The sequence below is a fragment of the Perognathus longimembris genome, chromosome 20, assembly GCF_023159225.1.
Source record: "Perognathus longimembris pacificus isolate PPM17 chromosome 20, ASM2315922v1, whole genome shotgun sequence".
NCBI lineage: Eukaryota > Metazoa > Chordata > Mammalia > Rodentia > Heteromyidae > Perognathus > Perognathus longimembris.
The window spans coordinates 23250725-23278613 of record NC_063180.1 but is presented as its reverse complement, the minus strand read 5'-3'; the positions used below and the strand labels follow the sequence as shown (position 1 = coordinate 23278613).

Here is a 27889-nt window from a genome sequence, read left to right as displayed (position 1 = left end):
CACAGGGCTCAAAGTCTACCCCCTCCCCTGTCTACTCCTGCACATAGTCCTGCCTTGTGCACTTAATAAAGTTAAAATTTCCTACTATGTGGCTTCCTCAGATCCTTTTTTTTTTGGCCAGTCCTGGGGCTTGGACTCAGGGCCTGAGCACTGTCCCTGGCTTCTTTTTGCTCAAGGCTAGCACTCTGCCACTTGAGCCACAGCGCCACTTCTGGTCATTTTCTGTATATGTGGTGCTGGGGAATTGAACCCAGGGCCTCATGTATACAAGGCAAGCACTCTTGCCACTAGGCCATATCCCCGGCCCCCTCAGATCCTTCTTTAGCTTTTTTTTTTTTCCTACTCTTTTATTTTTTGTCAGCCCTGGGCCTTGAACTCAGGGCCTGAGCACTGTCCCTGAGCTGCTTTTTTGCTCAAGGCTAGCACTCTACCACTTGAGCCACAGTGCCACTTCTGGCTTTTTCTGTGTATGTGGTGCTGGGGAATCGAACCCAGGGCTTCATGCAGGCTAGGCGAGCACTCTTACCGAGCCACATTCCTAGCCCCCCCCTTCTTTAGCTTTGAATCCACATTTTTTGTTTTGTTTTTTTCTTTTGCTAGTCCTGGGGCTTGAACTCAGAGCCTGGGCTCTGTCCCTGGGCTTTTTTGCCCAAGGCTAGCTCTCTACCACTTGAGCCACAGTGCCACTTCTGGCTTTTTCTGTGTATGTGGTGCTGAGGAATCAAACCCAGGGCTTCATGCATGCTAGGCAAGCATTCTTCTGCTAAGCCACACTCTCAGCCCCTGAATCATTAGTTTTGAATCCCAGCAACAGGGTGCTCCAATTCTTCACAATCACTGCCTTTCCCCACTGCCTGGTCTTCATAGTCATTCCTTTGTCTGTGCCACCCTCCTGTGCTCACTAACCAATCCACATCCATCATTCAAGACGACACAGAGGATTAAGGGAATGGCTCAAATCAAATCATACCACAAGGCCCACTGAAAGTTGTGTTTTTTTTTTTAAATAAAAACATTTGGGTGTGGTGGCTCACACCTGTAATCCCAGCTCCCAAGATAGGAGATTCTTGAGTTCCAAGGCAATCTGTGCTACATAACAAGACTGTGTCTCAGAAAAGCAAAAAATAAAGAGTATGCAGACATCACTTATCATGGGAAGCATTATTTGTACAACTCCAGTGTCATAAGCCGTGTCCAGGATTCCAATTAGGTGTCCGGCTGTATCCCTTTGGGAGGAGCTTCTGAATCTCTACCTCCTCTCTTTTTGCTCTTCAGTCTTCTTAGGTGGGAAGGGGATTATAGCATGAGAATATATCAAAGGCCAGACAGGAAGATGGCCGTTAACAAAGGGGAGGGATCTGTGGAACCTGAATTTCGGTGCCTGTTCTCCCAGCACTAGGGAGCCCAAAGCAGGAGGATCACAAGTTCCAGGCCAGCTTTGGCTACAGATCAAAGTCTGTCTCAGGGCTCTCTCCTCCTCCCAGAGTAGACAGTGGACAGTCAGGAGAGACATCACATAGAGACACGATATGGGGATGGGGACCCCCCATGTACTGGCTCTGGGGTGAGCCCAAGTAACAGGGGCATAAGGTAACAGTACAAAGTGCAAGTAGGGGTTCTCTGGCTGTTGCTCAGAGGGAGGAGAGTGCATCACACTGGTGGGGGCTGCAGGTAGCAGAGCTGGAGGTGGGGCCAGGTGGGAGGCGAGGGCTGGCCCAGCAGTTGGACTGAAAGCAGCAGCAGCAGCAGGCCCAGAACCAGCCCTGGAACCAGCAGGTGCCAGGTGACCCTGGTAGGGAGGCACAAGAGGGGTTAGGGTGGACCCCAGGGGAGCCATGGCCACCACCCCCTTATTTCAAAGCCACCTCCAGGGCACACCTGAGCGTGTGGGGGCGCTGGGGAGGCAGGCAGTGTGAGGCCCAGGGCTGCCTGAATGGGACCAGCTCTGTCACCACAGGCACCAGGACTCCGAGCTCTGGCTCCACAGGGCTAAGGAAGGGACCGGAAGGAAGCAATGATTACTGGGTTCTTTGCCCCAAGCACCCTTCCAGGACCCGCAGTTCATACTACCTGTCAGGATGGCTTCGTGGGGCGTCTCCAGAGTCAGGATCTCCCAGAGGGACAGGGAGAGCAGCCTGGGAAGCAAAAAGAGATGTTGGTGGCCTGGCCTTGGAGCGGCCACACAGGTCTCCTTGGCCCTGCACTCTAAGCCGCCAAGTAGGCAGCTGTTCTGCCAGCCTCTGGCTATGTCCCTTGGCAGGTCAGCACACCTCTCTGCCTTGCTTTTCCATTCACTAGGCAGGGAAGACAGTGGTCTCACCTCACAGGATTACAGTAGAGGCCACCTGAGTGACTGCAAAGAAAGAAAGAGGAGGCCCAGTACTGTCACCTCCATCTGTCCTGTCCTCTGCAGATGCCCCTCCCTGAGCTGGGCCGAGGGCAGAGCGGGCACTCCTCACATGCCTTCCGGCCAGTGCCATGACCCACAGGCACTTTGAGATGAGAGCCCCCAGGCTGTCCTCCCCATAGACCTAGGCCTGCCCACACCTACACCTCTGCTCCACACAACAGTGAGAGCCACCTAAGAAAACCTGAATACCTCGTCAGCCCCAACCACTCACTGTCTTCCCTGCTGCCAGCTGCTGTGCCACACGTGGAACCAGGCCCCTCACCATGGCGAATTGGGTAAGGACGCATTGCGTTGGCTGAGGGTGCAGGGGTGGAGTCCCCGTGGGAGGGGGATGTGGTGGGAGAGGGGGCGGGTTGGGACCCACTGCTTGGAGCTGAGCTGCCTCAAGGAGGAGGCCTGGGTTCCTCCTCTCTGGGCACCTAGGTTCTTTCTCACTCCTTTCCGGTTGTGATCCTCATTTTGCACTGCGGCTGTGAGAGGCAGAGGGGCCGGTGTGGGCACTGAGCTCTAAGGGAGCTGAGGCGTCTTCACCTCAGCATGTGGGCGCATGTGCGTGTGCATTTATGCAATCCGGGGGCACTGCCACGTCTGCCAGGCCTGTAGTGTGGTGGCTGTAGCCTGGTACGTGTGGCTGGACAGTCGCCTGGGAACACTCTGGCCGCCCACTGGCTTCCCGGCCTTCCTCCACTCACCATACTCTCATTAGCTACAGAGTGCCTTGTTATCTACTGCCAAACGATTTTTCTGTCTGCTCCTGAGGAGTGCAGATGGGGTGGGGGGACAGTTGAGAGGATGGCAAGGAGGATTTCATCAGCCCCTGCGGATGGAAGTAAATGGAGACTGGAAGAAGTTTGGGGGACTGCCTACCATGGCCTGGCTGTCTTCTTCCTTATCTGTTGCTTCCTCCTCATCCTCTCTTCTGGGTACTCTGGGACTAAAACAAAAGTGACTGCAGTGGCTCTCCTGTCCCCGCCTCCTGGGCTGCTGTGGGGCCTGCAATCCTGGCCCCAGATCAGGCCCCAGGGGTGTGCTGGTGGGGGTCTTGAGTAAAAACATCTCAGGATTTCTCATCAAATTCTCAAGAGGCCTGGGTCTCCCTGCCCCTGAGAATCAGAGCTCTGAGCTCTGCCCCACCCCAATCCTTTAGGTGTGTGGGCTCAGCCCTGCACCTCCACCAGTCAGAGTCATCTCTTCAAGGACTTGGATCCCAAGCTGTCCAGGCCAACTGCCCCACAAAGACCTGGGTACCAAGGATCCAGCCCTGCAGCTGTCTTCACCATGGTGTTCTTATGGATGCAATGTTTCCTCAACCTCATAGGATGCCAGGGCCCAGGCTCATGGTCCCCAGTTTGTGTCAGAGACCCAACTGTCTGAACCCCTGAAATTCCCATTTGGGTTTCAGGTAACTGAGTTCCCTTTCAGGTCAAGCCCCCAAAGTAGTTGCCCCCTAGGGGCTACAGGACTCCCCACCTCCCTCTTTCCTAACTTCCCAACCGGAGGTCTCACTGGAGGCCTTGGGAAACACAGATGGAAGCAGCCCCACCCCCACTGCCGGCCCTTCTCCCTCCCAGCCCCTGATGACGCAGGGGGAGGTCATAGCGTCCGAGCCCCCAGTCTGCCTGATCTCAGTTCTTGCCAGACAAGTCCAATTAGAGGCTGTGCTGGCAGCCTCATTAGTTGTCACAGCGAGAGCCTGAAAGGCAAGTGGGGAGTGGGAGGCACCACTGAAAGCAGAAGCCCTAGGGCCACGATCCAGCATCTACTCTTCCTATATGCTCAGAGGCCTGGACACAGCCTCCTGACTCTCCAAGAGCCTACTGGGGTCTCATCCATCCCAGGGCTCCCTGGAGGCTTGGGGAAAGAATGAGCACCACAAGCTGTCCTGGCCCCTGAGAACCGTGTCTTCTTTCCAGTAGATTCCTTTGCCACCAGTTCCACTGGGCCCCCAGCCATCATCTCCTCAGGAAGCCCCCAGCTGGGCAGGGGCTAGGTCTATTTGGGTCTCTGTGGCAGCCTTGAGTGAAGGAGGGAAATGGCATGTGACCTGGCAGGGTTCCCTAGTCCTTACTCTGGACACCCTGGTGCTGGATGCCACAGGAGGGAGAGGGATGGCTCAGGGGAAACAAGCTCCTTACCATACTGATGGCTCCTTGCTGCCTTCTTCAGGACACACCAACTCTCCTTGGAAGTCGCTCTGTGGAGATAAGAAGGTTAGATCTCCCCTGGCTCCTGTCATAGAGAGCCAGAGCCACTCTCCATGGGACAAAATCACCTGGTTCTTCCAAGTCCTCCTTTGTGCCTCCCACTTGGGAGCATTCTATCATCCCCCAGGAGAAGAGGCAGAAATGCGCCAGTTCTAGATTTTACTAAGCCCTCTTCCCATACAGGACAAGGGAGCCCAGGTACCTTAGGCTCCTGATTGCCCCAGAAACCTCTCACACTTGCCTGTGTCCAGAAGGGAGTTCAATCTTTCCTTTCCAACCCCTTCTCCTGGCTCTGTCCTGGGATAGCCCACCTTCTCTCCCTCACAACCCAGGGGCCTATTTCCTCTAGAGACATTTCCTTCTTGCCTGTGACCTCAACCATCAACCTAACAGCGTTTCTTCAGCCACTCCCTCAGCTCCAGCTTTGGGCCTCCAACTGCTGCTGCTAGTTGCTGGATGGCCATCATCTCATAGTCATAAGGTGAAGTTCAATGTCTTTTTCTCCTCTCCCTTCTTAACACACACTCCCTACAGCCTACACTGTCTGTGCCCAGCCCTAGAGGAACAAGTTTCTCCTGGAAGGACGGTGAACAGGTTTGAAGTGGTGTAGTTTTCTCTCTTTCTCTTTCTCTACCTCCCTCCCTTCCTCTCTCTCTCTTCTCTCTTTTTTTTTTTTTTTTGGCCAGTCCTGGGCCTTGGACTCAGGGCCTGAGCACTGTCCCTGGCTTCTTCCCGCTCAAGGCTAGCACTCTGCCACTTGAGCCACAGCGCCGCTTCTGGCGGTTTTCTGTATATGTGGTGCTGGGGAATCGAACCTACGGCCTCGTGTATCTGAGGCAGGCACTCTTGCCACTAGGCTATATCCCCAGCCCTCTCTTCTCTCTCTTGCTGGTCCTGCGGCTTGAGCTCAGGGCCTGGGTTCTGTCCCTGGAGCTTCTCTGTCCTCAAGGCTAGCACTCTACCACTTAAGCCATAGTGCCATTTCTGGCTTTTGCTGTTTATGCAGTACTGAGGAATTGAACAAAAGGCTTCATGCGTGCTAGGCAAGAACTCTACTGCTAAGCCACATTCCCAGGCCCAAGGTGGAGTTTTCAAAAGGGTTAATATTGTTTCAGAAAGCTTCTGATGCTCTCTTTAAAAAAGAACTCTTTCAAAGGGAGCAGAATAAAATGTTTTCAGTTCTGGGTACTGAAGATAACTTGCTTTAGTGGTTTCAAATAATGAATACTGTTCAGGTCATTACAGAGGTTATGAAATGGTAGCTATTTAAGATCGTATTTTGAGCCTGGCATGCATGAATGTGTGTAAAAAAAAAATTCAGCACTGAGAGGCTGAGGCAGTAGGATCATGATTTGAAGCAGTTCTAGACTAGGTAGTGAGACTGTCACAAAAATCCAAGGGCTAAGGGTGCAGTCAGGTAGTAGAATGCTTGCCTAATAAAGATGTCATCATAGTGACTCTGTTAAGTTTTTCTTAAAGGTGCCTTGTATTGAAAATAAATACTAAGGCAACAGCAACAAACCCTAACAACACACAAACAAGCCTCAAATAAAGCCAGCTGTAAATACTTAATGTACTTTATAGTGACAGGATAGAGAACTTATTTTCTCAGCAGCTATACAATTTAAAGTCCGGATAGTATTTTCATATTTTTTTTGGTTGTTGTTGTTTGTGGGTTTTGTTTTGCAGGATCTCACTATGCAGCACAGGTTGGCTTCACGCTATGGACCTGCTTCAGACTCCCAAGTGCTGGGATTACAGGTGTATGCCACCATGCCCAGCCTGACTGTGTTTCTACAAAAGGGAACAACAAACACCACTGCTCAATTTGTGTTTGTTTACTTGTGTCTGCAGTGCTCACAGGTCAGTCTCCAGGGCAGGAGTGCTTGGCTTGTGGATAAATGTCCAGTACACAGCAGATCCTCCCCAGACATCTGCTCACTGACTGAGGAAGAAGCAAAGGTGGCGAAGGGCAGCCCGGGGTGTCAGAGCCCTCCTCTGCTCACCTGTGCGTCGGCATCAGCCTTGCTGTGTGCGTCAGTGGGGGCTTTGGCCAGTGGGAATGCTGCCTCCTTGCCCGGCTCCACTGTGACCTCCTCCCACTGCCACACACCACACAGAGGGCTGGACAGATCAGCATCTGGCATGTCTTGTTTCTGGGGAGAAGTAATTGTTTTTCTTTTTTTTTTTTTTGGCCATCCTGGGCCTTAAACTCAGGGCCTGAGCACTGTCCCTGGCTTCTTTTTGCTCAAGGCTGGCACTCTGCCATTTGAGCCACAGTACCACTTCTGGCCATTTTCTTTTCTTTCTTTTTTTTTTTTTTTTGCCAGTTCTGGGCCTTGGACTCAGGGCCTGAGCACTGTCCCTGACTTCTTTTTGCTCAAGGCTAGCACTCTACCACTTGAACCACAGCGCCACTTCTGGCCGTTTTCTATACATGTGGTACTGAGGAATCAAACCCGGGGTTTCATGTATATGAGGCAAGCACTCTTGCCACTAGGCCATATTCCCAGCCCCAGAAGTAGTTGTTTGAGGGCAGGGTAGGCCAGACCAGGGCAGAAGGTAGGGCCAAGATGGAGATAGAGGCTCAGGCGTGGGGCTAGGAATAAGGAGGTTGAAGAGGAAAAGGGCTGGCACGAGGTTGGCATGGGGGGAGCGCAAAGGACCGGGTTGGGAGGGTTTGGTGCTAGGACCAAGGATTGGGCTAGGGCTGAAGTTAAGGAAGGACTGGCTACAAATCAGACAAGATGGGGATGAGCTTGCAGCTGGCATCTGAGGTAGCAAGAAAGTTGAGTTAGAGAAGAGCTAAGGTCAGCGGCAGTGTGAGTTAGGGCTTCAAGTTGACCAGCCTCCCCCGCCCCCAGAATTCTGGGGCCACAGGTCAGAGCTTCTCCATCAAAGACTGTTATATTCCAGGGGTGCTGTGCCTACCTGTTGAATGGCTTGGATCTCTAAGCCTAGCGATGGGGGCAGCGACGCAGTCCAGCCTGCTCCTCTTGCCGGGGCCCCTTCCAGCAGCCTGGCCACACAGAGGGAAGAGGAGCCTGTCTCCCGGGGTTGCCCCGCCCTGGGTCTCCTCCCTCCCCCACTCCACTCACTCATCTGGACCCTCCTGGGTCTGACTCAGCTGCTCCTCCAGATGTGAGATTTCCAGCCTCAGCTCCTGAAAGGGGCACCATGCATGAGGGACACCTGGCTGTCCCTGTGCCCTTGCCCTCTCCCACATCCTTCCCACTTCCCAGCTCAGACCACCAGGGGACTAGGGGAAGAGTGCATGACAGATCTAGGAAGCACAAGAGAGATGGAGCAGCAGCACCTGGCAGGTGAAGCCCTGGGGAAATGAAAAGAAGGCAGACAGGGATGCCATGGGGCTCACAGAGAGGTCAGGGAGACCCCTAAAGAGTAAAGCCACAGAGTCTGGGTGCCAGTGGCTCATGCCTGTAACCCTATGAAGTTGAGATCTGAGGATCACAGTTCAAAGCCAGCCCTGGAAGCGAAGTCCTTGAGACTATTTCCAGTGAACCACCAAAAAGCTGGAAATGGAGCTGTAGCTCAAGTGGCAGCCTTGAGCAAAAAAGCAAAGGGAGAGAGCGCTGACCCTGAGTTAAAGCCCTAAGATCAACACACACACACACACACACACACACACACACACACACACACACAGCCAGTCACTCAGGGACAGATAAACACAGAAGCAGAGATGAGAACCTCATTGACACCAGCAAAGATAGGGAGGGGGTGCCAAGAGAAGATATCCACACTGAACACACAGGGGAAAACAGATCCATACGAGAGAGGATCAGAGAAAAGTGAAAAGGCAGAGACGGAGCACAGTTGCATAGTAGGGATGGAAGTCAGATGTGAAGAATGCAAAGTCCTGAGTGAGAAAGGAGCTGGCGGGGAGGAAGTGTGGCCATGAAGGGGTGAGGGCCGGGTCCAGGGTGGTTGGTACCTGGGTAGTCATCCTGTACTCCTCCACAGTCTTGGCTAGGCTCTCGGCATGCAGGGTGCGCTGGAAGAGCCAAAGCGGCCTGAGACGGGGCCAGCCTATACCCCCAAGACATGACTGCTACTGTTAGGGATGGAACGGGGTGACTGGGGCTGAGAGGGGACAGCTAGGGCAGGGGACAGCATGGAGAGGGGCCTCCAGATCCCACAGGATCATGCGTGTGACCTTGGGGAAGCTCTGGCTGCTTATCCAGGGGTCAGACATGGGTGGGCTTTCTTGGCTAGATGAGGGCCAGAAGGCAGGGGGCATGGGAGACAGCTTTCACCCCAGGCCTCCTCACCTCGGACAGAATGGCGTCTCGCTGGCAAATGAGGTGTTCATATTCATACAGCTGCCGCTGCCGAGGAAACAGCACATCAATCTCTCTACCGTGGGCCCCCTCAGCCTGCGCCTCAGCCTCCCCGTGGCCCCTCCCATTCTCCCAAGGCCCTCTCCTCAGTTCTGAAACATCCCTGGACACCAGTGGCCCTCTGGGGGATGCAGGCCCGTGGGAGGGTGGCACCTTCAATGTGTCCTTCTCTGTGGCCAGCTCCTCACTCCTCCTCTTCACTCCATCCCGCTCAGCCAGAAGCTTTCCATTCTAGGGAAGGAACAGCCTGCCATAGCCTTCTCTTAGCCACTTCAGGTTTCCTGTGAAGCACTTCCTAGGTCTCAGCCCCTTGAGCTCCCCAGCCATCCTGGGGAACCTGGGCTCTAATTTCTTCATGTATAGCTTTCCCTCTCAATAAGCAAGAGAAAATAGGACACCCCCCGCCCCTGGGGCTTGCTGTGGATTAAATGAGCTAATGATTCTAACATCCCGTAAGTGACAATCTTTCTTTTATTTGAGACAGGGTCTTGCTCATATAGCTGACTGGCCTTGAATTCTCAGTCCTTCTGCCTTCAGACCTTCCAAGTGCTTGGATTACAGGCAATGGATATTCCATTTTGTTGAATTACAATTTTGTTTTTAGCATACACAAAAAGTAAAAAGAATAGTATAACCAGGTGTTATGCTCAAGCCTGTAATAATAGTGGCAACTTGGAAGGTATTGACTAAGATGTTTACTGTTCAAGGCCATCTTGGGAGGAAAATTATTGAGCCTCTCATCTTAACAAAAACAAAAAGCAAGGCCTGGTGGCACACACCTGTCATCTCAGCTACACAGGAAGGGTAAGTATGAGGTCAGTCTAGGCTAGCATGGACAACAAAAATGGAAGGCCCTGTTTGAAGGACAAGTAAAAGAGGGTGGTGGTGAGATTCAGGGCAGAGCATCTGTCCAGCAAGTATAAGGACCCAAAATCAAACTCCAGGAAACATACATACATATACACACATATATATATATGTATATGCCATATGAAATCTCATTATCCATTATTAGCTGTCAGTGCCAATAACTTATGCCTTTTCCTTCTCCAGATCTCTCATTTTATGATTATTTTAAAGCAAAGGCACCACAAAGGTGCAAAGGCACCACATTATGTCACCGGATGCTCCTGTAGCACTGTCTCCTACCTGAGTACTGCCTGCCTGGTCACAGCTGGACCACAATGCCATCAACACACTCAGCAATGACTCCTTGGTATCATTCCTACACAGGGCTGTGGCCTCAAGTCTCCCAAATACCTTTATACATTTTGCTTTGGTGAGGATCCACACAAAGATCCCATTGCTTTTGGGGAGGGGGAGTGTGTCATATCTTTAGCTGTAAATTTTCCCATTATTACTTCAGTAGTAGAAAGAGACTGTCAGGCTGGGCACTAGTGGCTCAAGCCTATAATCTAAGCTACTAGGCTGAGATCTGAGGATCAAGGTTCAAAGCCAGCCTGGGCAGGATTACTAATCTTGAGCAAAAGAGCTCAGGGACAGGTCCCAGGCCCTGGGTCCAAGCCCCTGGACTGACAAGAAAGAAAGAAAGAAAGAAAGAAAGAAAGAAAGAAAGAAAGAAAGAAAGGTTCCCAGGTAGAATTTGGTTCATTTTGCTCAGGCTGATTTTGCTCTTCTCACTGTGGTGAACAGCCAGGCTGGGTGCTGCACCTACAATACTGAGGCTAAGGTTTGGAAGATCACATGGTTCAAAGACAGGCCAGCAGACTAGGACTCAAGTCTCCATCTCCAAAAGCAAGGAGCAAAAAGCCAATCAGAGACATAGCTCAAGTCGTAGAAAACCTGTGGAGCAAGTAAGCAGAGTTCAAGCCTTGAGTTCATACCCCAGTACCAGAAGAAAAACCAGAAGGAAAATGGCTCAAGTTTGCAGGCTGCACTGTTGAGGTGGCCACAGAGGATGGATTTCAGGAGGTGTCAGCCTTCTTCCCCTGCCTGAGAGGACACAGAGGTCCATGGAGGCTGCTGAGCCCTTCTTCTGTGCCCTCGGGACAGGGAGGCCTGCTCCTCCCCCTCTCTGGCTGGCTTAGCTCCTCCATCAGCTGCCTTGGCTCTGTCTCAGCAGGCCTGGGCGGCCAGGTGAAGGGCAGAGGAAGGGCAAGCCAGGAATGCTGTGTCAACATCTGTCCACCTGGTGGGGATCTGCAGGCCAGGGCCAGGGCCGCACAGCGGGGAGCTGGCTACTCAGCTGTCCTGCCTCCTGCAGGACAGGAGCCAGGATCTCCACAGCGGCACCTTCAGAGGGGTGAGTGTCCGTTACCCAGCATCACCCGTGGTAACCTGAGAACTCCATCCATAGATGCTCTGTAAGCAGCTGTGGTGGCGAGGAGGGAGCCAAGAATAGCCCAGTTTTATCGACTGGAGCCAGCAAGCCAGTGAGCGAGAGAGTACCTAGGAGGTCCCAGGCACTGGTCAAAGCACTTAAACTGGAAGCCAGCCTGGGAACTGGGAACTGCAACTCAGTGGCAGTGCTTGTCTCACAGGTGCTGGGCCCTGGATTCTATTCCTGTCACCTCAGAAGGAAAGCAAGAACAAAAAGCTGAGGCCTGGGAAGGATGTATCACATGTCTCCCCAGGCTGCCTGTGTATACATGGCAGAAACAGGATCTGAACTTAGGGCTGACTTGGAAGCTCATGTTCTTGTAGGTTCTTTTCCACCTTAGTTTATGTGTAAGTGTTAGGGATGATGAAAGTGGAGCCTTGCCATGTTAAGCAAGTGCTCCACCATAGTCCTGGCCCACCTATGTTGTTTTTACTGTAGCAATAGGACTGTGTAATGATGGTGGTGAGCACTGAATGCAGATATGCGTGATGAGCATGGGCATTGTGACCGCTGTTATTTCAGACACCCACGTAGCCTCTGCTTTCAATCCTCCACAGTCCATGGTCACATCAGTGAAGAGGACACGAATGCAGAGTGCTCAGGTGCCTGCCCCTGGCCCCATATTCTGGTCAACCATTCCCCCTCATTTCATGCTGTGACTTTAGGGAAGGGAGCACTATTGGATATTGAGCTTCTCCCCTTTAAGGCTGAGGCTGAGTTGCTATACATAGTCAGGGCTTGGGGGGCGGGGGGAGTGGGAACAGGGGCAGGGCTAGGAGTGGGTAGCTCTGGGCTCTGGGCCTCTTACCTCCTCCTGCAGAGTCTCCACCTCAGCCACCAGATGCTGCTGCTCCTTTTCCTGAGCAACCCAGACAAGACAAAGGCTTGTTTTGCAGCTGACTTGCTCCCTGTGGCCTCCCCCGACCCCAGGAGCACAGTCAAGGTCTGGGGTATGAAAGAACGGGACTGTCTCTGGAGTCAAGAAAGGGGTGGCAGGGGCTGGGGATATGGCCTAGTGGCAAGAGTGCCTGCCTCATATACATGAGGCCCTGGGTTCGATTCCCCAGCACCACATGTACAGAAAATGGCCAGAAGTGGCGCTGTGGCTCAAGTGGCAGAAGCCAGGGACAGTGCTCAGGCCCTGAGTCCAAGCCCCAGGACTGGCCAAAAAAAAAAAAAAAAAAAAAAAAAAGGGGTGGCAGGTAGGCCTGAGAAAGTAAGACCTGGAGCAAGAGAGGAAGCCAGGTGACCTTGGCCCCTCCCACCCCATATCCAGACTCTATTGGTTGACTTCAAGAAGGGATAGGGCAAGACACCTCTGCTGCCCCCTGAGCTGTCACCCACCGTCTGCCGAGCCTGGGCCAAGAGGCTGCGATTCTGTTCCTCCAGGTTTTTGGCCAGAGTCTTCAAATCCTCCAGTTCCTCATCCATGGCCTTGGCGAACTGCAGGGCCTGCTGGGTGCTGAGTGGAATAGAAACAAGGACCATATGATGAGAAGGGGGAGAGACAGGAGCAAAGAAACCCTGAGTAGGGGACACGCCGAGAGAAGGGCAGCACAGCTGGAGGAGCAGTTCAATCTCTCCACTGCGGAAGTGAACAGAGGGAGTAGAAGGCCAGGAGTGTGGACTGTGTCAGACTTGAGGCACGGTGAGCAGAGACAGGAAAAGGTCAGTGACACAGAGAACCACAGAGGACAGAAGAAGAGAGAACCTAAGGGAAGGACATGAAAACAAGGTCCAGAAGACAAGAACCAGAGGAACACAGCTGAGGGAGGGAAGAGAAGGAAGACAGGTACAGGGTCAAGACACCTGGGAGAGCCACACAGGGCTGGGGACTGCTAGGAGTGAGCTGGGTGGGGTACTGGGGTGGACCCACCTGCGAAGCTGCTTGCGCAGGACGGAGATCTCCTCCCCCAGGCGCGCAGAGCCCTCTTCAGCTGTCTCCACGCTGCGCTGCAGTTTGGCATTCTCCCCAGCCAGGCGCCGGTTGCTGAGCTCCAGGTCCTCCAGGCTGCTCAGCAGGTCCGCTGTGGCAGGCCTGGGGGCCGAGAAGGGCCGAGTCAAACTACAATGCAGACCCCCTTTGAGGGCAGGGGTGGGGGTAATTGGCAGGGAGACAGGGTTGAAGACACAGGAACAGGAGCAAGACCGCTCTGTTCTTCCCCAGCTATTGGCTGATGTCCCCTAGAGGACCTCAAACCTGACCCACAACTGGGCAGATTGGAGAAAATGGGGGCAGGAGGGGCAGGGAAGGGTCTGAAGATAGGTACGGCTCAGGTCTGGGGTCTTCGCCTCCAAAGCTCTCCAGGTTGGCTGGTTCCTCAGCTTCTGGGCATCCTGGGATGGGGGGGAGACAAGATGGTTTGGGCTTCATAGTGACTAAAACATGGGGTGCTCCAGAGCCCTAGGCTTCCTCTCCCTTTGGTCTTTTTTGCTGGGGGTCATGTCTAGCTCCCCAGGATGTAGGCCTGCCCCAAATGAAGCTTTTGTTCCTTTCTTCCTGAAAATCATTCTGCAGGGCCTGGCTAAGTCCCTCCTCCTTCCTTCTGCCCAACACTCAACTTCCCCAGGTTCCAGGCCATCCCTGGCCACTCTTCCTCACTCCCACAGTCTGTCTGCACCCAAGCCTCTTCCCCCACCCCAACACTGCTCCACCCCTCCTCTGTTCTCACACTGCCCTGACCTGGCTCACACTTGCTCTACTAAACCCTCAGCCCAGCCTCCTGGCCCTTCTTGACATGCAGCCCTCTTCTGGTTCCCAGGGCTCACAAAGGGGCTAAGAGATGCCAACAACATGCAGTTTTAGTTTGGGTTTTATAAGGCAAGAGAACTATAACGTGACCATTTTTTGTATGTGTGCTGGTACTGGGGCAGGGGAGGGGGGGCTTGAACTCAGGGCCTGGGCGCTATCCTTTCATTTTCTCATTCAAGGCTAGTGCCTTTGAACCACAGCTCCACTTCCAGCTTTCTGGTGGCTAACTAGAGATAGTCTCTCAGTTCCTGCACAGGGTGGCTTTGAATTGTGATCCTAGTCTCAGCCTCCTGAGTAGCTAGGATGAGAGGTTTTAGCTGCTGTGGTCCAGCTAGAGATGTGGCCACCTTTGTAAGGGTCCTTCTCCTTGGTGTGAAGTCCTGGGCACAGGAGAGTGAGCAAAACAACCCACCCTGCCCCTGGGCGGGGCCTGAGCAGCTGATCCAGAAACAGGCATCCAGGTCTGCCAGTGACCCATGGGTGAGGGCTTTGCCTTTGAGGTGTGAGGGATGAGGACAGGCAGCATTTAGGCTAGAGAACAGACTAAGTGAAGGTGCCATTGAGTAGATCTGAGGGCTTGTGTGGCAGAACCATGTACGAGGCTCTGCAGGGACCAGAGCAGAAGGAGGAGGCACCAGGTCCTCAGAGGCTAGAACAGGGTGGGGGATTGGGAGGAAGGGTTGAAACAACTCTGAGGGAAAAAAAAACCCAAACCTAAAAGCACAGAAAAGACAAGAGGACAGTCAGAAAGGCACCTAGAAAGCCACATTCGCAGCTCCAGGAGAGAGCAAAGATGTCTGGCTACCCCTCATCCCTTTCTCTGGCTGGTGGGAACTCCCCCCCCCCCCCCGCACTGCTGACCCCACAGGAGTCCTTCTATATATAGCATCTCACCAGATGGCAGGTGCTGGGGGGCCAGGGCTCCCTCGGAGGCGGTCTCTTCTGCCAGCTCTAATCCCCTGTATCAAAGGGATGAGGCTTAGCCCCCTGCAGCCGCCACAATTGGGACCTGCCTCGGCATGGGACAGCACTGGGAGGGGGGAGGATGAGTCAGGTGAGAGTGGGCCACTGCAGGAGGAAGGTGAGGCCAGATGGCAAATGCCCAGGGCCAGATGGCAAAGCAGGATGGGCTGGGACTGGGCTGGTGAAGGGATGGGCAGGGGCTCTCTTCATCTCCAGACTCCTTTTATTTCTGCCTCCCAGACCCCCAGACCCTCTCCACTCCACCTGTAAGTTTTTTTTCTCCTTAACCTCTTTTCAACCACAGTAGGTCCCTGGGCCTACCAGGTGCTAGATGCAGAAAGCAGGTAGAAGGTTTAGAGCTCAGGAAGAACCTCTTCGAACAGGTTGGAGGTGCGGGGTCTCACCCATGCAGCTGACAGGCAGCGATCCAGTCCCGCATGACCACCAGGAAGGTGTCCAAGTCTACAGTGGCCTCAGGGCCTTGCCCCTCAGGGTCTAGACTGTGGGCCAGTGTTTGCAGGCGTGTGTCCTGAGGGCTCTGGCCTGTCACAGCCTCCAGGTAGGCTAGCACATGAGTCACAGCCACGGCACCTAGGAGAAAGCACACTATGGGTGAGGCTGGGGTGGGCAGGGAGGTAGGGGGGTGCAGGAGATCACTGGCTAGCATGGTGGAGCCCCTGGCCCACTGTGTGGAGATATCTTGGGCAAGTCCTTGTCCCTCCTTTGAGTCAACTTTCTACTGGGAATGGGACCCAATTCCCACAGCAGGGACCAAAGAGAACAGAATGGAGGGTCAGTACTACATGTTCGTCGGTCCCAGGGTAGTGCCCAAAGCCCTCCCCTCTTCCATTAGGGTTCCCCAAGTTTTCCCCATCCTAGAAGATTACTATCCCCTTATCTACTGCTTTTGTGAAGCTTCCACAATCACCTGTTTGATACTTCAGGAGACTTGAGAAGGGTTCCTAGCTCAGTCCTCTGTGGTACTCCACTTCCCAGACCCCCTCCCTGCTTCCCTACTCCCCCAATCCTCCCACCTGTCCTCTGAGGGTCACAGGCTTCGAACGTAGAGTTGAGAATTTGCTCCTCTAGGCTGAGCAATGGCCCTGAGCTCACTTCCTCAGGCTGCTCCCAGAGGTACACTGAGAAGACAAGACAGCGACACCAGTTCCTCAGCCCCTGGGCTCTGCAGAGGAGAGGAAGTCCTCTCCCAGCTGCCTAGAGCTGGTGCTGGGGGCAAGCAGCAGGAAGCAGTGGGTGAGGTGACTTCAAGTCATTGTGTGTTCAATTGGGGGTGCAAGCCAGGTCACAAGTTTGATGTCATCCTTGCCTCCTCCCTTCTCTAGCCTCCCAGGCTGGGCCCTGAGGGGGCCAGGAGTTGGGGCGGGCAAAGAGGAGAGGATTGTGGGAGGAGCTAAGAGCAAGAGGGAGGGTGCTCAGGAGTCAGGAACAATCCGATAAAGCATGGGCAGCTTGCATCGATTCTGCCCACTTCATCTCCGGTCTTCCAGCCTGCCCCAGGGACCAGGTCCTTTCCCTCCCTTTATCCTCAGCCAAGGATGGCGTCATATCAGCCCTCGGAGCATAGGGTCTGAGGCCTGAAACAGGGAGGGATAGGTGATGCCCACAGGACACAGAGCTGGGCTCAGAGCCCTGCTGCATGTCTGTGGGCAAGTTGCTTGGCCTTCATGTGCACAAGTGGGTATGTATGTGTGCACATGTGTGCCTGTCCCAGGGTTACCACTGTCATCAACCTGAATGCAGCAGGAACTCAATAAATGCTTCATAACACAGGAGAGATCTCCATTCCAGGAGTCCCTGGACTGACCTAGCCTCTCCCACAGGACTGGGAGTGACCTTCCAAATCTTTCCTTTGGCCTTGGCCAGCTAGAGGCAGCAGCTCACTGCACACAGCCTACAGGACCAGGGACCTGGGCTGGGGGCTATGTGAATGGTAGTCTTGAGCAAGAGACTTCACCTCAGCAAGATGTCACTGTTTCCTCCTTGATTTCCTTCCTCAGTGCCCCTAGCTCCCATTCCCTGCCTGCCTCTAGGTTGCTCTCAGGATCTTTTATCTTTCCCCCAGTGTTTCTCTCCTCTGGGTCCAGCCTCTGTGTCTCCAGGGCCCTTGCTCAGCTTTCCTTCATCTTTTCTCTCTGAGCTTCTCTTCCCCTTCTCAGTCGCTTCTCAGCGACTGTTCCCTGAGCCTTCTCTTTCCCTTGTCTCCTTCCTCCTGGTTGTTCTTTGCATCTCCTGGGTGTGTCCCCCTCTTCTCAGGGAGCCTCAGGAGCAGGCTCAGCCTGTGCACTCAGTTCCCAGTGGCCTCACGCCCTCTGCTGGTGAAGAAGTTCAGAGAGCAGTTACTAACCAGAACCCCGGGAGCTGCCTGTGATCCACCTATCTGGCAAGCCTCCTGAGCATGGCACAGAACAAGAGCCTTGGGACAAGCTATAGGCTGTGCCAGGAACACCTAGGAGTTGCTAGAAAAGGTACCCTGTTTCTGCCATCACACTAGGCTCTCCTGCCTGGAGCCTTCCCAAAGGCGACTCTCACACCCCTGTGGTCTGTGTCTGCACATTCACACAGTAACTTAGTTCGTTCTAAGTGCCAGACATTGAGCCAGGACAGTGCCAACTGATAGGGTACATTGAGATGCTCTGTTAAAATATACAGCTTTTTTTTTGTGTTGGCACTGCGGTTTGAATACAGGTTCTTATGCTACCTAGGCAAGTTCTTTACCACTTGAGCTATGCCCCAATCCTTTTGCTTTTGCCATTTCAGATAGGGTTTTGCACTTTTGCCTGGGCCAGCCTTAGACAGATTTCTTTCTCCACCTCTCAGACAGTTGGGATTACAGAAATATATCACCATGCCTAGCCTTATGCTAGTGCTAGAAAACTTCACTGGAAACAAATGAGACTATCTTGGCACATTTTCATATGAGTTATACACAGAAAAGACAATAGTTTTGATCAATATGAAGTTGAATATAATCTATTACTACTACTCATTTCACCTATTTCCTTTTACAAAAAACACACATATTGGGGCTGGGGATATGGCCTAGTGCCAAGAGTGCTTGCCTCGTATACATGAGGCCCTGGGTTCAATTCCCCAGCACCACATATACAGAAAATGGCCAGAAGTGGCACTGTGGCTCAAGTGGCAGAGTGCTAGCCTTGAGCAAAAATAAGCCAGGGACAGTGCTCAGGCCCTGAGTCCAAGTCCCAGGAGCCAAAAAAACAAACAAACAAACAAAAACACACATATGGCTGACATGATACCTCTGGGACACCGTACTCTAGAGGATCAAGGCTAAAGAGATGACAGCAGATGCCAGTGCTGGAAGGGCAGCGTAGCAGGAAAGAGGACAGGACAGAGGTGATGGGGCAGCTGTTTCATCTAAAATAAGAGGTAGTCTAAATGGAGGGAGGTGGAGTGTGGGGTGTTCCACACAGGTGGCACAGCACGTGTGTACTTCTGCCCTCACACAGCCAGGCCTCCCCAGCAGGGAGATGGGACACAACAGATGGGGTGGGGACAGGGTAGACAGTCCACCATCACTCGTTCCTGCTCAACTCTGCACAGCCATCTAAGCCACCTCTCCAGGATCCCAAATCATAGTCGACACCCATTCACCCCAGCTCCCTCTTCCTCCTCCTCCACAACAAACAGGGACCCAGACACCTACTTTCTGTAGTGGGACTGCCAGCCTGGCCCTCTGGCAGGTCCATAGGCCACTCTGTAGTTGCCCGTGAAGCCACCAGCCTCCCACCATCAATGGGAGGGACAGGAAAGGGGCTCCTTGCCCAGACCGCTCCTGGAAGGACACAAAGGGCATTAACTTCCTCAGACCTGCCACCCTCAGGTGGGGACCCGCCCACCCCACCTGTGCCCCAGGCCCTGTGGGTTCTCAGAACCTGTTTGGCACTCCCGCCTCCACCAGATAGCTCCCTCTCTGCTCTGACCTGTTTTTATGGATTAGAGGTGTGGGGTGGCAAAATGGGGGCTTGAGGAGTGGACAGCAGAGATCAAAGTGCTAGTGGTAGTGGCGTGGGGGTGTGTGTGTCACTGCTTCTCCAGAGGAAGGGGAGGGCCTTTTCTCCCAACCCTCCTAGCCCAGTGACTCTACCCCATCCCCCACTTCTCTCCTTCCTTAGAGCTCTGCCTCAGCCTCTATGTCCTCGCCCTGGTCCCAGGTGTCAGTCTCCTGCTAACCTCCAGTCCACACCCACAGAGGGCCCAGGGCTAGCCTGTTTGCTCCTCGGCTCAGCATCCTTCCAAGGTTCCCCAGTAACACAGAGACGCAGCCCATAGGAATCTGCAGTGATGGCCCTGTATGACCTGGGTCCCCTAGTTCTCCCCAAACCACACTAGATTCTCTGGTAAGTCAGGACCACAGTTGTTCCCCAAAGGGGTCTGCTGTTACCTGCTCTGCTCTCTGACTCTGTGGGAATGTTACTCCTCTCCTAGGCTGAATGATGTGCTGTGTCTGGGCTCCTACAGAACCTGGCAGCTGTCACTTGTGCCATTTGTCCTATATTTGGACAGCTGGTCTCTCATACTAGCTTCTTTCGGTTCTATTGCTCCCAGCTCTCCCAAGGCATCCCAGTGGATAGGAATTGAATCTACACCCTACGAGCTCGAGTACCACACAGGGGTCCCTGAAACCCCTTGCCTTTTGCCACATATGTATGTGTATATGTATGTGTGCATATAATATATATATATGTAGTATATATATGAACTTTTTTTCTTCAAACTCAGAGCCTAGGTACTGCCCCTGAGGTTTTTTGTTGGTCCTCCAGCTTCAGCTCTGGGCCTGGGCACTGTCCTTGAGCTCTTTAGCTCAAGGCTAGTGCTCTACCACTTAAGCCACAGTGTCACTTACTGTTTTCCACGGGTTAATTGAAGTCTCATAGACTTTCCTGCCCCAGCTGACTTTGAACTGCAATCCTGAGATCTCAGTCTCCTGAGTAGCTAGGATTACAGGCATGAGCCACGAGCGCTTGGCCCCCTGAGCTTATTTTGCTTAAAGTTAGTGCTCTACCACTTGAGCCATGGCTCTACTTCCAGGTTTGTTTTTTTTTTTTTTTTTTTTTTGCTTGTTTGTGATTAGTTGGAGATATAAGTCTCAGTCTTGTGTCTTTTCTGTCCTGGCTTCAAACCCAGATCCTCAGATTCAGCCTCCTGAGTAGCTAAAATTATAGGTGTGAGCCACTGGTACCTGGCTATATTTACTTTGTGTGTGTGTGTGTGTGTGCCAGTACAGGGGCTTGAACTCAGAACTTTTAGTTTTTTGGGGTTTTTTTTGGCCAGTCCTGGGCCTTGAACTCAGGGCCTGAGCACTGTCCCTGGCTTCTTTTTGCTCAAGGCTAGCACTCTGCCACCTGAGCCACAGTGCCACTTCTGGCCATTTTCTGTATATGTGGTGCTGGGGAATTGAACCCGGGGCCTCATGTATACGAGGCAAGCGCTCTTGCCACTAGGCCATATTCCCAGCCCGAGAACTTTTAACTTTATTGCTCAAGGCTGGTGCTCTATTCCTTGAGCCAATACTCCACTTCTGACTTTTTGATCATTAATTGGAGATAAGAGTCATGGACTTTTCTGCTGGCTGGCTTGAACTATAATCCTCAGATCTCAAACTCCTGAGTAGCTAGGATTACAGGCGAGACACCAGCACATGGCTTATATTTAAGCAGTACTGGGAATGGAACTCAGGGTTTTCTCCATACTAGGCAAGCATTCTACCACCTGAACCACATCTCTAGCCTGTTATTTTATTGTTGAGACAGGGCTTAACTTACCAGGCTGGCCTCAAAACTTTTGGTATTCCTGCCTCTGCTCCCAAACAGCTGGGATTACAGGTGTGTACCACCACACTCAGTTCTGTATCTCTTTTTGTCACTTTTCTCTCCACCAGTTACCCCCTCCAACACCCCAGGTCCCCTATCATCCATGAAAATAGGAGCTCAGCATTGTCCCCCAGACCTGCTGCTTCCTAGTCTCTGATCCCTTGAGTCTCAGCCCTACCCCAGGCCTCTCTTTGTCCATAGCCCTTGATCCCACCTGGGCTCATAGGCCCCTGGAGAGCCTTCCAGGGCTTACTGTATACCACTTAGCGTGGGAACCACTGCTTTTTCTTTACTTTTTACTTGAGGATGAGGTACAGGGCCTGGAGCTTGCTAGTCAGGAGCTCTACCATGTGAGCCACACCCTCTGCTGGGAGCTGGCAGGGCTGGGGACAAACATAGCCTTGTCACATAGCCTTGTCACTAGAGGAGGTTTAGAGGGACTAGGACAGGGATTGTTGTGGCTGGGGGATTCTGTGGAGGAATCCTGGGGACGAAGGGCTTGGCTGGGATTCACAGGGGTTGCTGCATTCCTGGGGGGCGTCAATGGGTTTCAGGGTGTCTGGCTGGACCCTAGGGAGTGGGGGTGGGGTCTCGGACAGCATTCAGGGCTCTGGCACACTAGGAGAGGAAAATCTCAAATTTAATTTCAGAGAAATACTTGGTTAGGCTCTGAGGGAGAAGTTCCACGGAATTTCTAGAAGATTCCAACAGAATTTCCTCGTGGGCTGGCTTCGGGCACTTCAGAGAGATTACGTCAGGCCTCAGAGGCCTGGAATGCGACTCGCATGCCCTGGCCTGGGGAGTCTCTCCTATGTTTGTTTGTTTGTTTTTTTTTTCCTTTTTTGGGGGGAGGAGGCTTGGCCGGGATTTCTGGAAGGGTCCCGATAGGGCTCCCATGGGTAATCTCACGCGGGCAGGGCGTACCTGGTATCGTACCCCACTCTTGGGACACAGTTGGGAGACCACAAACGACGACGACGACGACGACGACGACGTCCGGCAGTTGCCAGCCTTGGCGTGACGGCGACGCGCATGCGCCTTTCCCGCCAGAAAAACACGCAGCAGGGGGAAGGGCAGTTCCTTCCGGGAGCTCCAGGCAGCTAAGCCACGCCCATCGCAGGTACCTACCTCCATGGCGGCGCATGCGTAGGGCTAACCAACAGGCTCGCCTGGGTAGGCCAAGTGGGCGCATGCGCACTTTTGAAGCGCGTGCAGGCTGCTGGGTTTGTGGCTGGTGGCGGGAAAGCAGAGGTGGCCACGTGGTCTGCGTCAGCGCCTTCCCTTGGGCCCTCCGCTTTGATGAAATAGGACGGAGCAAGGTGTGAGTTGAGCGACCCCGCGCCTCGGCCCCTACCTCTCATCAGCCAGGTTGCCAAGCCCTTTCCATCCTTTGTGCCGCGCCAGCTTGAAACCCCGTCACAATCGTGTCCAGCCTGGTCCAGAGGCCTCGGGACCCAAACCATTCATTCCCACACCCACTCAAGCTCCATTCCGCCTGAATCATTAAGTCCTTCAAAGGCTTATTTTTTCCAGATTATTTCATTCATTCCTTTTTGGAAAGCGTGGGTGGAGTGAATCCCATTGCAGCTTTTTTAGCTAGAGAGGGTTTAACGGGCTACATCTGAAATGGACGCTTCTAAAGGATAGGACGAAAGGTGGCCCAGCCGCCACTTGGCCTCTCTGCTAACTCAGACCCTTGTGCACCAGTTTCATCAACGGACCTCCGTGGGTCTTAATGCTACTTCTCCAGAGGCCTTCCACTGCCTCCATGCAGCCTCACTACATTCTCATTGCTGTCTCCTCAGTGTTTTAGGTCTTCCTCTTGTGTTTCACTACCTTGTCACCCCCACCCCCCAAGCCCCATCCTCATTTATGCAGAATGAGATTTTTGGACACTGTAACATGCCTGGCCTAGTTTGAGTGCCTCAAATTTTTTGTTGAGGCTGAGCATGGTAGTGCCTGACTGTAATCCCAGCACTCCGGAGAATAAAACTGGAGAATCACATGTGAGGCCCACCTTGGCTATAGAATAAGAAACAGAGTTCAAGCCCCATGACTGACCAAAAAAAATTATGATTAAATGAGTGAAATCCATGTCTCTTTTTATATATATTTTTTCCAGAGCTGAGGACTGAACTCAGAGCCCTGCGCTCACCAGGCAGGCGCTCTTCCGCAGAGCTAAATCCCCAGCCTCAAATCCATGTCTCTTATTCACTGATCAGGGTAGGGTGATAAGGCCCTTTCATTCTTAGGTTTAGCACTTCCCAGTTATGACATTGGCACAAAGAGTTAAACCTCTCTGAGCATAGCTTTTCTCTCCCTGGAGATAATGGCTTTTTATGGTACCTTGAGGGCTTCAGGTGCTAATTCAAATTGATAGGTCAGTTAATTGGTAGTTGCTGTTTTGGGTATTAGATGGTGGCTTATTATAAGGCCTGGGAAGGAACCTGTTGGGCAAGCAGTATGTTAATTAAAAAGCATGACAAAAAAAAAAAAAAAAAAAGGACTGAGGATCCTTGCTCTCAAGTGTCTTAAGTGCTTGCCCAGCAAGGCAAAACTTTGAGCTTAATTTTTAATTGCTCACCCCACCCCCCAAGGGAGGAAAAATGTATGAGGAAGAACCAAGCCAAACTTAGTACCATGGCTGTGTGACTTGGCAAGTGACTTTACCTCTTGTTTTTGTTCCTGTGTGTGACAGTACTGGGGCTTGAACTCAAGGCCTGGGCACTGTTCTTAGCTTTTTCATGTCAAAACTCTACCATTTGAGCCATAACTCTACTCCTGGCTCTTTGCTGGTTAACTGGAGAGAAGGTGAGGTGCCAGACTTTGAAGTCAAGCCCCACCACGTGAACCCCATTTTAGAATCGAACCCTGAGCCAATCAGATTTGTACCTGTGTTCTAATCTTGCTTGCACAGCTGATTGTTGTAACCTTGTTCTTTGCCTTTATAAGCCCTGTGTAATCACAGCTCGGGGCTTCCTCCTAACCTCCGCTGTGTCGGTGGGTAGGACGAGGCCCGAGTTGGCAGCTCGTTAAATAAACCCTTGCCTTGCTTTTGCATTTCGGAGTGTCTGAATCTCGGTGGTCTTCTTGGGGGGTGGTCTTGCAACTTGGCACAACATTTGGGGTTTCGTCCGGGATAGCCCCAGAGACCCTGAGATCCCAGACTCCGAAGGTAAGAAAACAGCGCTGTTCATTTGTCTTGTCCTGTAATTTGTCTGTTTGTCTGTTTTGCTTTTGCTTATACTTGTAGGGCGCGAGTCAGTTTGGTTTTTGGCCGGAACTGACCAGGAGGGCCTCCTAAACGAGACTCAACCCGCCCACCTTGTACTTGGGTCTGCTCCTTCTGCTTATCTGGCAGGAGGTTGTGGGCCAACTTGGGTCCACTCCTCCTGTACCCTGGCAGGAGGTTGTGGGCCAACTTGGGAGATCTCCAACTCGTAACTCGGGTCCACTCCTTCTGCACCCTTGCAGGAGGTTGTGGGCCAACTCGGGTCCACTCCTTCTTACAGGAGGTTGTGGGCCAACTTGGGTCCATTCCTTCTGCACCCTTGTAGGAGGTTGTGGGCCAGCTTGGGAGATCTCCAACTCATAGCTTTTCTTGTTCTCAGGCCTGTGTGTTTTCCTCCTTTTTTATTGTTTTGTTTTTTGTAGCCTTTTGGACTGAACTTCTGATCAGAGCTATGGATAACGTTCTATCTTGAGGACCTCCATCTAGCCCCCTAGACTTGATCCTAGCTCACTGGAGGGAGGTTAAGGAGATAGCTCAGAACCAAGGTGTGGCCCTTAAAAAGGAAAAGTGGATCACCCTGTGCAAGTCAGAATGGTCCACCTTTGAGGAAATTGAGGGAGCTTTGACATAGGGAGGAAGCACGGAGGTGTCCACAGAAAGAACTCTAGAGGGACCCCCACCCACCCAGCCTTCTTAAGCAGAAAATTGTTTGGTGCGCTAAAATGTTTTACTAAGACTAAAAATGTTTTACTAAAACTATCAAGCCCTGGAAAATGAGGCTGGAGAATGCTAAAATCATTTGTTAAAGGTTTTTGTCTTAAAATGTACGGCCGATGCTTATTCAGCGTGCTTTAAGATCTTTTGAAAATGTGTGTGTGCATGTGTGAGTGTGAACATGTTCAAGACTGCAGTATGATGCAAAACTAAGTTTAAATTCAAAGGTCTTCATGCCATGCAGTAACTGGGACTGAAGAAAAAAAAAAAAAAGGCTCTTTTGAAACAAGCAGCCCGTAAGCAAAGGGCGGCACCTGGTTTCAGATTGCCTGTGAGCTTCAGTTTTTCCGATGCAGATAAAAGCTAAAGTGTTGTGTTAGTGTTAAAAAGGCTTTGGAAATCAAGAATACATTTCTAGATAAGAAATTTGGAAGTAAAATTGTCCTAAATAATTATTGCAAAGTGAGAAAAGGAGAATTATGGGTACCAAAATGTTTAATTGCCATTCCAGCTTCTTTGTAGGTTTTTTGTAACAGTTTCCAGCAGGCCCACAGAGAAGCACAGGTGATTCCTACAAGTTTGTCAAGATCTAATACTGACCCTTAATAAGTTCCAGGTAAGAGAGCATGCTTAAAAACTACTTCTGTGTGGACCACCTTGTTGCTTATAATTGGAGTAAAGTGGCCCTTTATAAGACTCATTGATCTGAATCTGCGGTTCGAAGCCAGCCCGGGCAAAGAAAGGTCCCTGTGAGAGACTTGTCTCTAATCAGCCAGCAGAGTGCTGGGAACGGAGTAGTGTGGAGCTCAAAGTGGTACGGTGCTAGTCTTGAGCTGGAGAGCTGAGGGACAGCACTCAGGCCCTGAGTCCAAGTCGAAAGTCACTCCTCCTGGGACAAAAGTGATGGAGCATCCAGAGGCAGTAAGCCACTGCTTGGATGGCAGAGATGGTGTCAGATCCTAGAGTCACTACTGTTGGCCTTTCAAAAGTTAAAGCCGGGAAGTCCTAGAAGAATAGTTCATGAGCATGCCTTTCCAGTGCCCATGTCTGTCTACTGGGCAGGAATTTGCCAGTCATATGTGATAGTGGTTGGTAAGGGTAAGTTTGTTAAATGAGAGGATAGATTAAAATCTCACCCCCCGCATTTACTCAAAGCCCTGACTGGCAGTAAGAATTTTAAGTTGATACATCTGTTTAGGAAAGAAAGCTTGTAGACCTGAGATTGTGTTGTCCTTATTGAGATCTGTTAAAGGCCTGTCAGCTTGCCAATGCCCCCAATCAACAGATTAACCACGGTGGAGGGGACCCTGGACGGCATCGCCACATGGGTTCATTGCTTCCACACCAGGCCAGCTGACCCCTTTGCCCTGGATGACAACTACCGTGGTGGAACATGGGAGGTCTCCAAGCACCCAACTCAGCCACTTCGCCTTCGCCTCAAGAAAAGAAAGTTAGACTGAATATTGTTATAATTTTCTTTTTGCCTTCTTTCCTTACTACCCTGGCTAGTGGCAGCTCACTCCAAAGTGAGGTGAATCCTGCAGTCCCTTGGTAAAGTAGACTAAGGTTATAGGTTCCTGGCTAGGTAAGGTCAACGCCCCTGAGTCAGCCTGAAGAAATTACAGAAGATGGATGATCTTCACCCATCAGCCCCCCTTTAAAACTGAGGGACCAGAGTTATTTTCGGATACTACTTTTGGCCCTACTGGCCCATGCCTTACCTCTATATCATCCCCTAGACATGCAAGCCATTGAAATGGACAGAATGGAGCCATGATTGGCTCCCAAGGTACCAAAAAGAAAAAGGGGGAAATGAGGTGCCAGACTTTGAAGTCAAGCCCCACCACGTGAACCCCATTTTAGAATCGAACCCTGAGCCAATCAGATTTGTACCTGTGTTCTAATCTTGCTTGCACAGCTGATTGTTGTAACCTTGTTCTTTGCCTTTATAAGCCCTGTGTAATCACAGCTCGGGGCTTCCTCCTAACCTCCGCTGTGTCGGTGGGTAGGACGAGGCCCGAGTTGGCAGCTCGTTAAATAAACCCTTGCCTTGCTTTTGCATTTCGGAGTGTCTGAATCTCGGTGGTCTTCTTGGGGGGTGGTCTTGCAACTTGGCACAACAAAGGCTGCCTTAAATCTTGATCTGTAGACCTAATAGGATAACAAGCCCTCTTACAAACGCAAGCAAAAAGGACTACAGGCATGCCTCTAGTTAGTGGTCCTTGAGGTCCTGAATTCAATCTCCCATAGTGACAAAAAATAAGTTCCCAGCTTGCTGACAACTTGATCATGGCAGCAGGCCAGCCACATTATTCTGGGTTTCTGACCAACAGATCTGTAAGATAAAATGAACAAAAAAAGCATTAAGTTGTTACTTTGGTTCATTTGTTAGTGGTCACTGGTGGTTTATTTTTGATGGAATTAAGATTGAACTCAGAGCCTCACCAGGTTAGGCAAGCACTCTACCATGTGAGCCATGCCCCCAGCCCTTTTGTTTTGAAACAGGGTCTTTTTTTGGTTGGTCATGGGGCTTGAACTCAGGGCCTTGGTGCTGATCCTGAGTTCTACCACTTTGAGCCATAGCTCTATTTCTGATTTTTGAGTAGTTAATTGGAGATGAGTCTTACAGCTGGCTAGGATGTGGCTTAGTGGTAGAGTGCTTGCCTGGCATGCATGAGACACTGGGTTTGAGTCTTCAGTAATTCATAAAAATAAATTTTAAAAAAATTTAAAGAGTCTCACAGGGACTTTTCTGCTTGGGCTGGCTTTGATCCATAATCCTTAGATCTCAGCTTCCTGAATAGCTAGGATTACAGGAATGAGCCAATGGGTGCTCTTAACTTTTCCTGAGCTGGCCTTGAACTCTTAATCCTCCTGAGTAACTGGGATTACAGGCAGGTGCTACTGTACCTTGCTTTATTGGTCACTTGTTACAGCAGCCAGAAGGCTATAATAGTGGAGGGGCTAACTGGAGAGACAGGCCTGCAGGGAGTGAGGTAGGGGCTGAGTGAGCAGACAGGGTTGAAGGTGACAGTCTCAGGGACTGACTGGAGGGGA

The 27889-nt window shown here is 51.8% G+C and overlaps 1 protein-coding gene across 1 annotated transcript; it reads right to left on the bottom strand.

The window, feature by feature from the left end:
- Positions 1-1650: 1650 nt before the first annotated feature.
- On the bottom strand, positions 1651-18765 carry Kash5 (KASH domain containing 5). The gene is given in 19 exon segments (XM_048329714.1): positions 1651-1789; positions 1879-1989; positions 2071-2135; positions 3278-3336; positions 4535-4604; positions 6621-6770; positions 7546-7633; positions 7713-7777; positions 8570-8629; positions 8907-8963; positions 9129-9206; positions 12125-12175; positions 12661-12778; positions 13193-13354; positions 13587-13653; positions 14963-15027; positions 15436-15622; positions 16066-16170; positions 18720-18765. Coding segments are annotated over 19 exon segments (1740 nt in total). The 5' UTR covers positions 18763-18765.
- Between the last annotated feature and the right edge of the window lie 9124 nt (positions 18766-27889).